Source organism: Camelina sativa, chromosome 11, assembly GCF_030686135.1.
Source record: "Camelina sativa cultivar CO46 ecotype springtype chromosome 11, ASM3068613v1".
In the NCBI taxonomy this organism is placed as follows: domain Eukaryota; kingdom Viridiplantae; phylum Streptophyta; class Magnoliopsida; order Brassicales; family Brassicaceae; genus Camelina; species Camelina sativa.
In genome coordinates this window covers 12,362,576-12,376,395 of record NC_141890.1, presented here as the reverse complement: position 1 = coordinate 12,376,395, position 13,820 = coordinate 12,362,576, and the positions used below count along the sequence as shown (strand labels likewise).

At 35.3% G+C, this 13,820-nt stretch overlaps 2 protein-coding genes, 1 long non-coding RNA gene and 1 pseudogene across 6 annotated transcripts; 2 read left to right on the top strand and 2 right to left on the bottom strand.

The window, feature by feature from the left end:
- Window positions 1–762: 762 nt before the first annotated feature.
- LOC104723177 (pentatricopeptide repeat-containing protein At4g18840 pseudogene) lies at window positions 763–4,155 on the bottom strand (annotated as a pseudogene). The gene is made up of 2 exons (XR_015571254.1): window positions 2,335–4,155; window positions 763–1,225 (listed from the first exon to the last, which is right to left on the bottom strand). The product of XR_015571254.1 is annotated as a pentatricopeptide repeat-containing protein At4g18840 pseudogene (transcript).
- Window positions 1,108–2,212, top strand: LOC104723176 (transcription repressor OFP5). Its single transcript, XM_010441502.3, has one exon. The coding sequence runs from the start codon at window positions 1,108–1,110 to the stop codon at window positions 2,161–2,163; it is 1,056 nt and encodes a 351-aa protein (XP_010439804.2). The 3' UTR covers window positions 2,164–2,212.
- A 1,154-nt stretch (window positions 4,156–5,309) lies between the features above and the next one.
- Window positions 5,310–6,601, bottom strand: LOC147933892 (uncharacterized). Its single transcript, XR_015571257.1, has 2 exons — window positions 6,471–6,601; window positions 5,310–5,683 (listed from the first exon to the last, which is right to left on the bottom strand). It is a non-coding gene; the product is annotated as an uncharacterized LOC147933892 (long non-coding RNA).
- A 572-nt stretch (window positions 6,602–7,173) lies between these two features.
- Window positions 7,174–11,718, top strand: LOC104723175 (uncharacterized). 3 transcript variants are annotated; one of them, XR_015571256.1, is made up of 4 exons: window positions 7,174–7,625; window positions 7,711–7,886; window positions 8,020–8,904; window positions 9,004–9,733. XR_015571256.1 is itself a non-coding variant. In XM_087472100.1 (4 exons), the coding sequence occupies exon 4, from the start codon at window positions 10,219–10,221 to the stop codon at window positions 10,666–10,668; it is 450 nt and encodes a 149-aa protein (XP_087328226.1). In that variant the 5' UTR covers window positions 7,263–7,625; window positions 7,702–7,886; window positions 8,020–8,080; window positions 9,004–10,218; the 3' UTR covers window positions 10,669–11,718. The 3 variants fall into 3 exon arrangements, 1 of the variants encoding a protein (XP_087328226.1); XR_015571255.1 differs by having other exon boundaries at window positions 7,261–7,625; window positions 7,702–7,886; XM_087472100.1 differs by having other exon boundaries at window positions 7,263–7,625; window positions 7,702–7,886; window positions 8,020–8,080; window positions 9,004–11,718.
- The last annotated feature ends 2,102 nt before the right edge of the window (window positions 11,719–13,820 follow it).

Here is a 13,820-nt window from a genome sequence, read left to right as displayed (position 1 = left end):
TTATCTTCTTGGTCAGGAAAAAAAAAAATTACGGGATGGGGTTTTATTCTTTTTTGTAATTATTCTTTTATTCCTTTTCAGATAGTAAAGTAGAAGAGACTGAAATTGGTTAATGCTTCAAACCCAAGTCTTGACAATACAAGCGACACACAAAAATAATGTATAAAAATTCAAAACTCTTCTCTATCCCCATTTTGATGGCTATACTATATAGAAGAAGAAACAAAAAAGAAACTAAAATTAAATTAAAATCATGAACAAGTTGTTGGGGGGGGGGGGGGGGGGGGGGGGGGGGGGGGGGGGGGGGGGGTGACACAAACCATACCTCAAGGTAGGTGATATATCCATATGGAGAGTTTTTTAGCTGTTCTTTTAAAGGTCAGGACCACATCTTCCTCAAAACTTCACAAAATCTCTAACTTTGAGATAACACAAAATCCATCAACTTTACCTTCTTCATGATTATATAACACCTCTCAGACTAGGACCAGAGAGAGACCGGGACCAGTACCAATCATATTGTTATGTTGGACGACACTCGGGTTTCGAGGGTAATATTTGTATCAGCTTTGCGACATGACTAAGGATGTGTAAATCATGTAACCACTGCAAAGCCACTAGATTCCATGATCTAAGAACTCAATGTTCTTACGGTATTAAGACAGCTACTACAAACTAAAAGGATGGGAAGATTCTTGTGGTTCTTGGGTCGGTCACGTTACACCGAAAGAAGAGAAAGAGAGAGAGAGAGAGGCCTACGTCTTTGTCATCAATGAAGTTTGGTTTTTGATTGATAAAACTGGTCCCCCACTTTGTTATAAATTCCAGAACGTACCCAGAGATAACAGAACCAATAAAAGAAAAAGTTAACTAGGCTAAAAGTGGTCACAGGATTCTTCAGGCGGGTTTGGTTCTTTTTTTCAAACTGCAACTAGCTTTTACCCGTTAAAGTTCATCTCCCTATTAAACACAACGACCTAACAATATTACAGCAGTAAGCTCTAGATACATCCCTTCACTTTTATACATCTCTTCATAGTCTATAGCCTAAGAAACCCGGTTAACAAAGACAGCACCAAACTTTTTCAGATTCTTCCATCATTAGGAATGATGAGATGGGGAAGGAAGAAACCTGTTTCTTCTTCATCTTCTTCTTCTTCCGGGTTGTCTCGTGCTCCTCCTGTTTCTTGGTTTTCAAAGTTAAGCGGTTCTTCTGACTTGAAACCTGCAAAAGAGAAGAAGCAAGATGATGAAGCTAGCCAGACCATGTCTACAAAATCTTCCTTAAGTTCTACTAAACGTCGGAATGATATTAGTGAGAGCAGAAAAAGCTTTCAGAGAGTACAAATAGAAAAGGAGAACGCTGCAACAAGATCAGCAGATAGGGAGTCCAATGAGAAGTTTGAAGAGATAATGAGCAGTGTAAGGAAGAAAGTAAGAGACTTCAAAAGAGAGACGTGTGGCTTTCTGGAAGTAGAGGCAATGGATAGAGACAAAGGAACTGTGATCATGACGCCAAGAATTCAGGTGAACAGAGATAAGCAGAGATGTGAGAGGCGTGACCAAAGGCTTCTCGAACAAAAGCCAAAGAGATCAGAACAAGATGTAGAGGTCAAGGCGAAAAAACCAGCGAGAAGGACAGGTACAGGAAGTTACAGTAAAGAGGATTCCATGAATCTTGGTCATACTGTAACAAAATCAGCTCCTCAATGGCAAAAGCTCAAGGAAGTAAAACTAAGAGAAGTGAAGCTGAAGGCTGACCAACAGAGAAAATCTCTGTACCTAAAAAGGGAGCTAAACAGATTAGGAGCAAAAGAAAACAACAAGGTTAGAGTGTTTTCACCAAGAGCATCTGAAAAATGCAGAGTTAAAGCTATCGAAGACTTGAAGAAGGCTAAACTGAGAGCACGGGAGCACGAGATTCTGATAGAAACAGCAGATGGAGGAATGGAGAACGAAAGCTTCGCAGTAGTGAAATGCTCGAGCGATCCTCAGAAGGATTTTAGAGATTCAATGATTGAAATGATCATGGAGAATGGTATCAACCACCCTGAAGAACTCAAAGAGCTTCTGGTTTGTTATCTCAGACTCAATACCAATGAATATCATGATATGATCATCCATGTGTTTCAGCAAGTGCATAATGATATGAATTTTCATTAATTTTGGTGTATAATATATAGTAATATAAAGATCAGTGCATGATTCATCATTATGATCTGTGAATAGTTTAAGCTTTCTAGGATGTACCTCCCCTAACTTCATGCTTCTTGGTTATAACTAATTATTCTATATAATTGACAGAATAAGAGCAACATAATTTTTGGAAATTACCAAGTTTTAGTCGATTCTTAGTCCTTCTCCAGCTAGGAACTCATGGACAACCCCGTCAACTTCAATCATGCTGCATCCAGGCTTCTTGTTTACGTTTACTGCTCTCATCTTTCTTCTCACCTCCATAACCTCATCCCATCTCCCATTAGAGGCATACAAGTTTGACATCTGAACATAACCTGAACTCTCACGTGGATTCAATTCCAGTAACCGATTTGCTATACGCTCTGCTTGTTCCAATCTTCCAAACCTTTTACAGGCACCAAGGAGAGATTCTAGTAAAACCGAAGCCTCTTCTGCTGGAATCTCGTTCACAAGCTCCTCTGCTTCCTCAATTTTTCCCATCCGACCAAGCAAATCCACCATACAACCATAGTGTTCAATAGTTGGCTCAACCCCATAAACACTATTAATCATTTCAAAAAGTTTGCGAGCCTGGTCTAACAAACCTACATGATTGCAGGCAGACAGAACACCAACAAATGTGATACCGTTTGGTTTAAAACCTTCATACACCATCTCTGAGAAGATCTCTAAAGCATCATTTCCAAGACCATGGACGCTTAAACCCGAGATGATCGAGTTCCATGTACTGACATCTCTCTTTGAAGTAGCTCTAAACACTTCAAGAGCCTTATCAATCTTCCCACATTTAGAATACATATCTACAAGAGCTGTAGCTAAAAACCCTTCAATCTCAATCCCATGCTTGTCTATGTAAACATGTACCCACTCACCTTGACTCAGGGATCCAAGACTAGCACACGCAGATAAAACATTAACAAGAGTAAAACCATCTGGTTCCTCTGTGGAACTATCCAGCATCTCATTGAAAACCTCTAACACCTCGTCGTAGCAACCCACATGTGCATAAGCAGTCACCATAGCGTTCCAAGAAACCACATCTTTCCCCGGCATAGAGTCGAAGATCTCCTTGGCTTCCTTAACCAAACCAGCAGCAGCATAACCCGAAATCATAAAATTCCAAGACTCCACATTCCGTTCCTCCATCTCATCAAACAACGCACGAGCTTCTTCTACCAAACCCTTTGCAAGATAAGCACTCAACAACGAGTTCCACGAAACAGCATCTCTCACAGGCATTTCGTCGAGCACTTTACGCGCAATCTGGAAGTAACCGCTCCTCGCATAAACGTTAACCAAAGTATTCTCGACAAACACATCAGTCATCAGACCACTCTTCATAAAAAGACCGTGAATTTGCCTTCCTTGCTCAAACCCACAAAACGCAGCACAAGCTTTCAACGCGAACGTGAAGCTGTACTTATCGGGGAAAACAGGGCCGAGAAGCATATCACGAAACACGACTAGAGCCATCTCAGGGGTAGAGCTATTAGCATAAGCCCTGATGACGGAATTGTGAGTGAACCCATTAGGGCTATCGATCCGATTGAGGATAGAGTGAGCGTAAGAGACAGTATTGGGTTCTGGGTTTGTTTGGGTTGCAGCAAAGGCGATAAGCTTGCTCGCGGAATAGGTGTCCTGAAAAAGACCTGTTTTGAGCATAAAGGCATGAGCTTGTTTAATCTCCGACAGAGATTTCGCTCTCTCTGTAAATGTCAGAATCGGTACTTGAAGAGTTGATGATGAACTAACAACACTCATTTTTTTTTTTTTTTTTGGTTCAGTTTCCTAAATGTTGCATATGTCCGTTATTATCACTAGAAGTACTACAACTCATACTTGAACTCATGTTGTGTGATACGACAGTGGCACTAGTAGTACTAAACTAGTTTAGGCTACAATTAAACTTTAAGGTAACAAAAGTGTATTTGGTTCTCTAATCCATACATATCGATTTTTATCTTAGGTTTTGTGTTTAGATTACCGAAATTTTTTCTTTGAAGAAATTGGGGAACTTTGTTGCCGTGGGTAGTGTAAAAAGATGACTAATTTAAAATTTACTGAATTTGTTAGAAATGTCTTTTTTAGATAACTTTTCTAAAAAATATCTTTTTTAATTTTTTTATTTTTGCCCTTTTTTACACAATTACCCTATGTTAAATTAATTTTAGAATTTTTTTTAGGTTTGAATTCTCCATTTTACATTTAGGGTATAGTTTTTACGGGTTAGAGTTTAGTATTTGGGGTTTAGGGTCTAGAATATTGTCATTTTATATATTAAAAAGTGTATTTTTGAAAATAGACACTATAAAAAGGTATTTTTGAAAAGTGACATCGAAAAAGAGGTATTTTTGAAAATCCCCAAAAAATTTATAGTACTGTTTTTTCATTTTAACATTTCATTTATTTTACATAATTAATTTTTTTTATTTATTTAATCTCCCTATTAATTATAGGTAACATAAATATAGACTAATGAATATTTTAAGTTTATTTTAAAGTTAAGAAAATAATGTTGCTTAGGTGGCAGAACGAGAAGAGAGGAAATCTAACTTTATAAATATAGATTCACTTTCAAATTTTTTTGTTTAAAATATTATAAATACAATTACATTAATTTTGTTTTATCCTACCATGAATTTAAAATTTACTTCCATTTTAAAAATTGCTTACACATTTGAAATTTTAAATTATGGCTAGTTAAAAGAAAAGTTAAATTCTATTATTATCATTAATAAAGAATTTATAGTTTTGTTTTCTTATTTTAACATTTCTTTTATTTTACATAATTAATTTTTTATTTATTTAAACTCTCTATTAATTATAGGTAAGGGCTAAATGAATATTTTAAATTTATTTTTAAGTTAAAAAAATAATGTTGCTTAGATGGCAGAATGAGAAGAAATGAAAACTAACTTTATAGATATAGATAATAAATTAACTATCATCGCATTTGTGGTTTAAACTAAGCAATAGCAATAGACGTGTAGATGAAATTAAAATTACAGATCATGTATACAAAAGTGGTAATTAAGAAGACCTAACGCAAACATGCATATAGCTCATAAGTAGTAGCCGAAACAAAACTTAAAGAACAAGTCTAGTAGACATGATATGTATAAGCTAATCTCATATATAAACATTACATAGGTGATTGCGTTTAGTTACAGTATCACAAACGAAATTTATTCTTATCAAACAAAAAAACAAAAAACAAAAAAAATCGAGAAGAAGAGAGAGTAAGAACAGAGCGCTATGGAGAGCAAGAGAAAACAATTGTCTGAGAACTTGTGCGACCTGACTAAAGCCGTCAATGTGCGCGTGCGCAACAACACGACGACGGAGGCTGAGTTAGAAGCAATTGCCGAGAAGCTTCTCCAGTGCTGCATTGATATCATGGCGATCACGGTGAGACCGGTGGAGGGAGAGGCCGGACCATCGGAGAAACCATCGAAGGCCAACAAAGCGAAACCATGATCGGCAACTGAAAGATCACCATGATTGACGTCCACGTACGGCGGTATCAAAGTTATGAAGAAATAATATATATGTAACGAGATAGGATGATGACCTATCTTTTATAATTTCTAAACAATTATGGTTGTTTCTATTAAGACAACCTAGCTGATGATGGTATAGACAAACGTTATAATTTATAACAAAATAGGATGCTCGTTTCTAAATATAATTATGTGGAATTATTATATATAACGAATTTACGATGTTCTTTTTCATCTCTAAATAGTGATATATGTATGCACAAATCTAATTAAGATAAACGAATTAATTTCACGAATAATAATTGGTAAAAACGAAACTGCATGCTCATTAGACATGTTACTTCTCTAGCTCTTAGAAAGTTCACATTTCAACTCTTTTCACATTTTTAGACGAAAATGATATTGCTATTGACCAAAAATCTGACACACCCAGCCCAATGAACGCGATTTTAACCTCCATCCACAACAATGTCACTCCAGCATGTGGTTTCAACGAATCTTTTGAACACACACTTAATATGAACCAGCTTTAACTCACAATTCAACCTTCTATAAGTTTAACACGCGATACCTTAATTATCTTTTAAATAATGTTGGGCACGCGACAAAATTTTGAGTTTTAGCTGTGAGCTCTAGACCCTCTAATTATAGAAAAGTTCACCTTCAAGCACAAGAAAACACATACTACTAGAACAATCGGTTATTCGGTTTCATGGCGAGTAGATGATTAAATCATATTCATATATCATCATGAAAGATGGATTAACTTACCAGTAGATTGTGAAAAATAAGCAAGGTCCTGAGGGTGGGGGAGAGGTTGTTTCAAAAACATAGGAAAATGTTATTAACATTAACGTAACAAGATATATTTTCTTGCTACTGTGTATCTTAAGCTAAACAATGGAACTCTCTCCCATTTTTCCAACAAGTTCCCTTTTTGGGCTTTTTGGACCCTTATTTGTGGGAATCCACTTTCTGCCGGTCCACCGTATCTATTCGGTTTGCATTAACAACTTCATTAGCTGGTTTCATTCAAATTATTTTTCCAAGAAAAATAACTTAATTCAAATTATTAACTTAATTTTGTCAAAAAAAAAAAAAGTTAAAATTTGTATCTATCAAGTGTATAGATTACAATAATAAAATTTAGTAAATTTTTATTAAGTTAAACTTTGGATCAATAATTTAAAATACAGTGTATAAATTACAGTAATAAAATTTAGTAAAATTTATTTAACTTAAACTTTGGATCTAGAATTTAAACTATATTTGTTAAACTAGTATTTATTATATGTAGGGAATATTGGATTGTTACCCAAATTGGTCTTTAAATTTTAAATATAATAAAATTTTATCAAAATTTAATACATTTTAGAAAAAAAATCAAAATATATACTCTTAATTTAATATTAATTTTATTATTAAAATTCCTATAATATACAAGATACAATAGTATTATTGTGGATTTTTTATAAAAGAAAATTACTTTATTTGGGTAACATTTAATTTTTGGACCTATTTTACTTGTAAATATTTATAGATTGTGAGTATATGTAACTTTGCACAAAAAAAAAAAAAAAAAAGTTAAAGGGTGCTTAGACTGAAAGCAGATTTCTTTGGATTTTGAAGTTTGGTTGAGATAAATTAGATAATAATCTCCATCTCGGTTTTCAGTGTGTAACGATTATAGATTCAAAAATGGTAAACATGACTGAAAATGAAGGCTCGTCAACCTCGACATCATTTTTCATCACCACAACATATGACATGGTCGATGATAGTTCATCAGATTCAATAATTTCTTGGAGCCAGAGCAGCAAGAGTTTCATCATTTGGAACTCGGAAGAGTTTTACAACCATCTCATTCAAAAATTCTGTTTCAAGGACAACAGTTTAATGTCCTTTTTCCTTTCACTTGATACACATGTAAGTTGTTTATATGATTACTTCTGTAAAATCATGTCATGATATATAGTTTTGTTGATTTATGTGTCGGTGCTAGGATTTTCAGGTCGGGGAAGAATGTCGATCGACACGAGGAGGCGGTGTCAGTCGACATCAAGAAGTAGTGTCGGTCGACATCAAGAGGCAGTGTCACTCGACATCAAAAGTTAGTGTTGATCGACACCAGGAGAGTGTCGGTTGACACCAACCCTTTCAGCAGGCGGCTAATACTTGTTTATCCTGGTTTGTTGTGTTGTTTGTTGATTGTTTAACATCGGATTCTCAATTGTTTGTGTATAGCCCAGTAGATGGGAAGATCGCCTCACTAAATGTTTATGACAATACTCATGCATCTCAATTTATCTTTGTGGTGCAGGTAAATGCAAAGTGTAATCGTAGAATCAAGGCAATAAAGAAGATGATGTTCTAGAAACTCGGTTGTTTGTTCTATGCTGCTATTAGGGCATTTTTATCCCACAACTTTATTGAGTGTCTACAAATATAGAATGATTAAAAGAAAATAAAATTAAAAAATTAATAGGTGAACAGAAGAGATTTCGTGTCTCTAAATATCTCTGCCGCGACACTTTTAGTTACTTTAGGACACCTTACGTGTCATTATTATATTGGTTCTTATTTTTGTTCTTCATCAATTGAAAAAAAAACAAGTCTTCTTAGCCGTACACACCTTCTCCTTATGTAATCCCTCGAGTCCTTTGATCGTGGGTTAATGGCTATCTAACATAGAAGCTAACATCCCCATAATCATTGGAAGAGGTCTTCACGGTGAGTTCTTCGTTTTCCTTTTGTAAATCAAGCTGAAATTTTGGACGGTAAGCATGTTTCCGTTGTTGTAAATTGTAATCCTTGGTTTCTAATGATTGATTCCAGATTCAATCTGTTTTGAATTCTACTAGATCGTTGCGGTTTAGTCAGTTTATGATTCATTGTCTCTCTGATCATATTTTCTGTATCCTCTGTTATAACACCCATAAGTGTTTCCCCTTCTTCAAAACTCTCTCTGTTTGTCCACTCACAGTAGTATCATTCGAAGCTTTTAGAATTTTAGGCTTTTTCCTCCCATTAAAGAAGTTGAAGGCTCTTCATTAGTTTTTTAATCCTGTTTTTTTTAGAATAGTTTCTTTTAGTTTGTGTGAGCTGAGAATATGTGTGAATCCTTATTTTTATTGGTTTGTATGGAGAAACCTTGAAGCTCATACAATGCAAGGCTTTAGGCTTGTGAACCCATGTTATTGAATTGGTATTTAACACCTCTTTGACATGGTGATAATTTTTTTTAAAGGGAGCTCATACAATGGAGTCTTTAATGGAGTCTGATTGCTTTGTATCTTTTTTAAAGGTATCAAGAAATTCTGATTGATCCTATTTACACTGGCCATCTGCTAATAACAAATCCTCATAAGATGAAGAATCAAGGCTGGCGTTGGTGTTAGAAGTTGTTGTGTCATTGCCGAAGCCTCAAAACCCTGAAGAAGCAGCAACTAATTCTTCCATGAAACATGTATCGTTAGGAGAAGCAGAGAGGACATAGAAGACACTATTGACAATAATATGCAGACCACGAAATCTAGTGGTCTCTCTCACTTTGTTTCTCTGATTAATTATGCTCGTTGTTGCTCCGAAAAAAAAATGAAGAGAGAGATTCATATTCTTCTTAAAAGGAGGCTTGGTTCATTAAAACGAGAAATCAACACAATCACCGCCATGTATAAGAAAGATGTTGAAGAGAGCTTTGCAAACAACCAGATTGATACCGGAGAGAGCTTTTGCTGATTTTGTTCTCTGCAACTCAGTCCTCCATTTGGTGATCATCAACTTCCTAAGATAGGTGTTTCACTCTCCTATCTACAACTTGTTTTTGTATCTTCATGTACTGGAGCTTTTAGGTGTCACTTGGAATCAAAACTCTAGTTTGATATTTTTTTTGTCTTGTCGTCAAAGAATCAAAAATGCAATATATTTGTGTTTTTTTTATTCTTAAGACATTCATATGTAAAAGATGACCAATGGAAGGAAAAAAATAACTAGAAGTTAGTGGGAGATTTAATATTAATTTTATTATTAATTAATATTTAAGACAATTATTAGAGTATCATTGATGGAAATGCTACTAGAATGGATTGTAGTGGTCTAGAATGGTTGTTTAGGATGTTATCTCATTGCTTTATAACTGTTGGTTATTGGTATCAAATTCATTAGTTATTGGTTATTATTTCTGTGGAGTTTCTGGTTTAATGTTATTGTTTATTTCCGCTGTATGTTGATTGGAGTTAGAATGTTAGTGAGTATAAAATCACTAGTTTAATAATATATTTAAAACAATAAAAATGGGTCAGATCGTTTCAGTTTGGTATCAGAGCCCTTATGGTTCTAGGTACGAGTTCACTAGGCTTTGTGTTGTTGATGTTGTGGATTTATATGCTTTGATTGAATATATGATTTAGTCAATTGTGTGTGGCATGAATTCCTAAAAATCCTCTTCGAGCCTTCAATGTGATTCCACGGTAAGTTGTGTTTTTGTGTATGGTTTAGATTGTTGTTTAGCCTTCTGATCATGGTAGTGCAGATGATTAGAGGTGGTGCTATTGCAGGACGTGGACGTGGTCGTGGACGCGGACATGGTTGTGGTAGGGGCAGATGTCCAGCGGTTAATGACATTGTGGATCAAAGTGTGACAAAAGAGGGCATCAGCAAGTCGCAGACATTCAAGAAGGGGTCTGTGAGTGTGGCCGGTGGTGGTGTCGATAGGACCATAGGCGCTGATGGAGTCGGTGTGGGTGGTGTCGGTGCCGGGTTGGCCAGTGGTATTGGAGTTCAGGGTGCAAGAGTTTCAGTAGGTGGAGCCTCTGGTGGACTTGTTGGCGCAGTTTTTGGAGTGGTTACTGGAAGTTGTACCGGCACAAGCTCAGGTGGTGCCGTCTTTGGCAGCAGAGTTGTAGCAGCCAATGGCTGCAGGTGCAGGAACACATTCTCAGTATGTCAGTATGCTGAGGGAGATAAGTAGGATCGGTACAGAGCATTTCTCGGGTGGTACCGACCCTACTGTAGTTGATGCATGGAGAACGAGGCTGGAACGCAACTTCCAGTCTCTGAGATGTCCTTAGGAGTACTGGATGGACATAGGGGTCCACTACCTGGTAGATGATGTTCACTTGTGGTGGAGGTCAGTTGCTGCTAGGAAGGTGCAGAGGGAGATAACTTGGGTTGATTTCGTGGAAGAGTTCAACCGCAAGTATTTTTCTCCTGAGGCACTAGACCAGTTGGAGGTGCAGTTCCTACAGTTGTCTCAGGAGACTTGGACTGTGCATGAGTTAGACATGGAGTTCAGTCGGCTTCTGATATATGGGGGCTGGGCGATGTAGTCTGAGGAGGCACATTTCATGATGATTTGAGGGTTCATTGCAGAGGACAGAGCTATGCTACGAAGGCGGAGCTGGTAGAGACCGCAGTGGAAATCAAGTAGGATATCTGGGCATATGTTGTGACAGTTAGTCCAGCGGTCCAGCCGAGGAAGGCTTAGCATGCAGGAGGTTCTGGCAAGAAGAAATGGAAGACTACGCATAAGTCGAGTGGTGCAGGGTGCTACGAATATGGTAATATGAACCACAAGGTGGGTAGCTGTCCCTAAAGGAGTGCTACAACGGCAGTTCAGATGGCGGTTCGTGTATGTTATCACTGTAGAAAGCATGGATATCACAACTTTTTCGAGTAGATAAGTCGTGAAGCACACTGCCAAGGGATCACGACTTTTTCGAGGAGATAAGAACCTACGATCGACCAGGCATGGATGGAATGTGTCCTTTCTCACTCTTTTCATTATCTAGCATTAACATGATATTTTCTTTAGGTGTTAACTATGAGAAAGAGTGAGAAAGGACACATTCCAAGCGGTCCTTCTAAACATGAACCTATGGATGGATGAACGGAGGAAACTGAATACGCATGGTAATATCTAAAATTCCATAAACTTTTTTTTTAATTAAAACTAGAAAAGGAAAATAAACTAATATCTAAAAAAAATCAAAAAAATCAAAAAAATCCACCAATTCTTCAAGAATTCTTTAAGTTCTGAAATGATGTAACATTTTTTTCCTTCGAAATTTCTCAACAATTGCTCAAAAATTCCTTACAACATATGTTACCGTTTAGACTCATAGTTAACATTTAAGAAAATATCATGTTAATGCTAGACACTGTTCAAATTTGTAGCAAATTTTACAAAAAAAAAAATATATATTCTGTTAAGAAATTTATTTCTTCAGTTACGTTCGTTCTTCTAGCTAAACAAAAACATTAATTAGCAAACCGCAAAAAAAAATGTAATAAACTAAAAGATTAAGTGAATAAAATACGCAGCATTTGAAGCTTACCTCGTCTACGAGATTATTAACGTGCGCAACAACATTTGTGCGGTACCTATCTAACACATCGGAAATATTTTCTCTAGCGTTCACGACTTCCTCCGCCATTGTAGTTTTTGCAAATGAACCAGATAAAAAAAAAAGAATAAAGTAAAGTAAAAGCTTGGGAAATGAAATTAAGATGAGAAGATGATGGTGATTAAGATGGAATTATATAGCCGAGACGTGATCATTTTAGGTAGGTCTTTTACAATAATACGAAAGAAGCTATGATCATCATTTCCGGTAAATTGTTTGAAACTTGATCGGATGTGGTTTACAATGACTGTGTAAGCAATATTATTTCTTGCTAAATCGTTTGTTAAGTTGTACCCACCAGCACATTGCATTAAGAATTACTGTTTTCAGAATTGTATAGAATTTATTTTTTAAAACCACATTAGCGTTATCTCTAAGTTCAGATTAATTAGTTTTTTGTAGTACTCTAATTCTTATTTTTTCCATTTGTGAGTAGTGAATTTCTAAACATCCACTTTTTATTAGTGGAAGCGGTTTAGTGATCACATGTATTCTGGTTTATATCTTTTTTTCTTTTTAATTACATTGACTACTGGAAAAGTTACTGATCACATGTATTCTGGTTTATATCTTTTTTCTTTTTAATTACATTGATTAATCAAAGAGAAATACGATCAGGAGCTACCTATATACCAGCAAAAGTTTTCTGATTATAAATTACATTATACTTTTAATGTTATTTTGGATAATCTTAAGGAACATAATATATATATAAAACTAGAACAAAAGAATTTCAAAGAATTAAGAACAAAAGATTAAAAGAATTATTCTCTTTTATTAATCTTTAGGAAAATCACTCAAAACCTAAAGCTTTCTCTAAGTTATTTTCTCTAAAACTCATAAGTTATGTGTAAGTTATGTAACACCCTTGCATATTTTTATATAGTAAAATCTTTAGACAAACTTTCCTAATTCAAATTGAAAAACTAATTTATCACACAACCCCTAAATTTCAAATATGTATATTTAGTTTTTCTACTAAATATATTTATCTTTGGCCTCAAGCTAATTCAAGCTTATCCAACAATATATAGAGCTAAAACACTTAATGGATCGACTCATTTCAAATAATATTACTATACTAAGACTATATATGGTAGAATCTTTGGAGGTCGTCCAATTATTTCATTATTGATTAGCACACGGTTTTCTCGAATTGAAATTTACATATGCAGTAAATTAGTTGCTTTAGTAAATACATTTGCTCTCACATCAAAAAGATACGAGCATTTTCAAAAAGTTCCTTAAAAGAACATTTGAATTTTTTTTTAACATCTCGTGGAAAGTTAGTTGCTTTAATCTTCTGTATAAAATTTATAAAAAACCTAATATTAATAAAAAGAGTATAACTATATATCTGTCTCTCTCTCTCCTCATTTATTGCATTGCATAACACATTTTTTTATATCTAAAACATAACTAGATATACTTTTGTTGAGACATATTCGCCTATCAACAAATACATATAGTTAACTGGAACATATACCAACTATCAACAAAAACATACATTTAACTTGGACAGATCGCATATTTGAAAGTTCCTTCTAAATACATATGTTGGACGTTATACTTGTGTTATACATAATTTGATGGTGTTACTTGTCCAACCCTGCTTAGCACACTTCAAATACTTTAACTTCTCGCGAAAATGAAGATATTTTTTCTTATGGGTGTCACCTTTAAATTTATCGGGAAAGCCATATGGTGTTACTTGTCC

Bases quoted from the DNA above. Each gene is read 5' to 3' on its own strand.
- LOC104723176 (XM_010441502.3), top strand. From the start codon at position 1,108: ATGATGAGATGGGGAAGGAAGAAACCTGTTTCTTCTTCATCTTCTTCT.
- LOC104723175 (XM_087472100.1), top strand. From the start codon at position 10,219: ATGGTAGTGCAGATGATTAGAGGTGGTGCTATTGCAGGACGTGGACGT.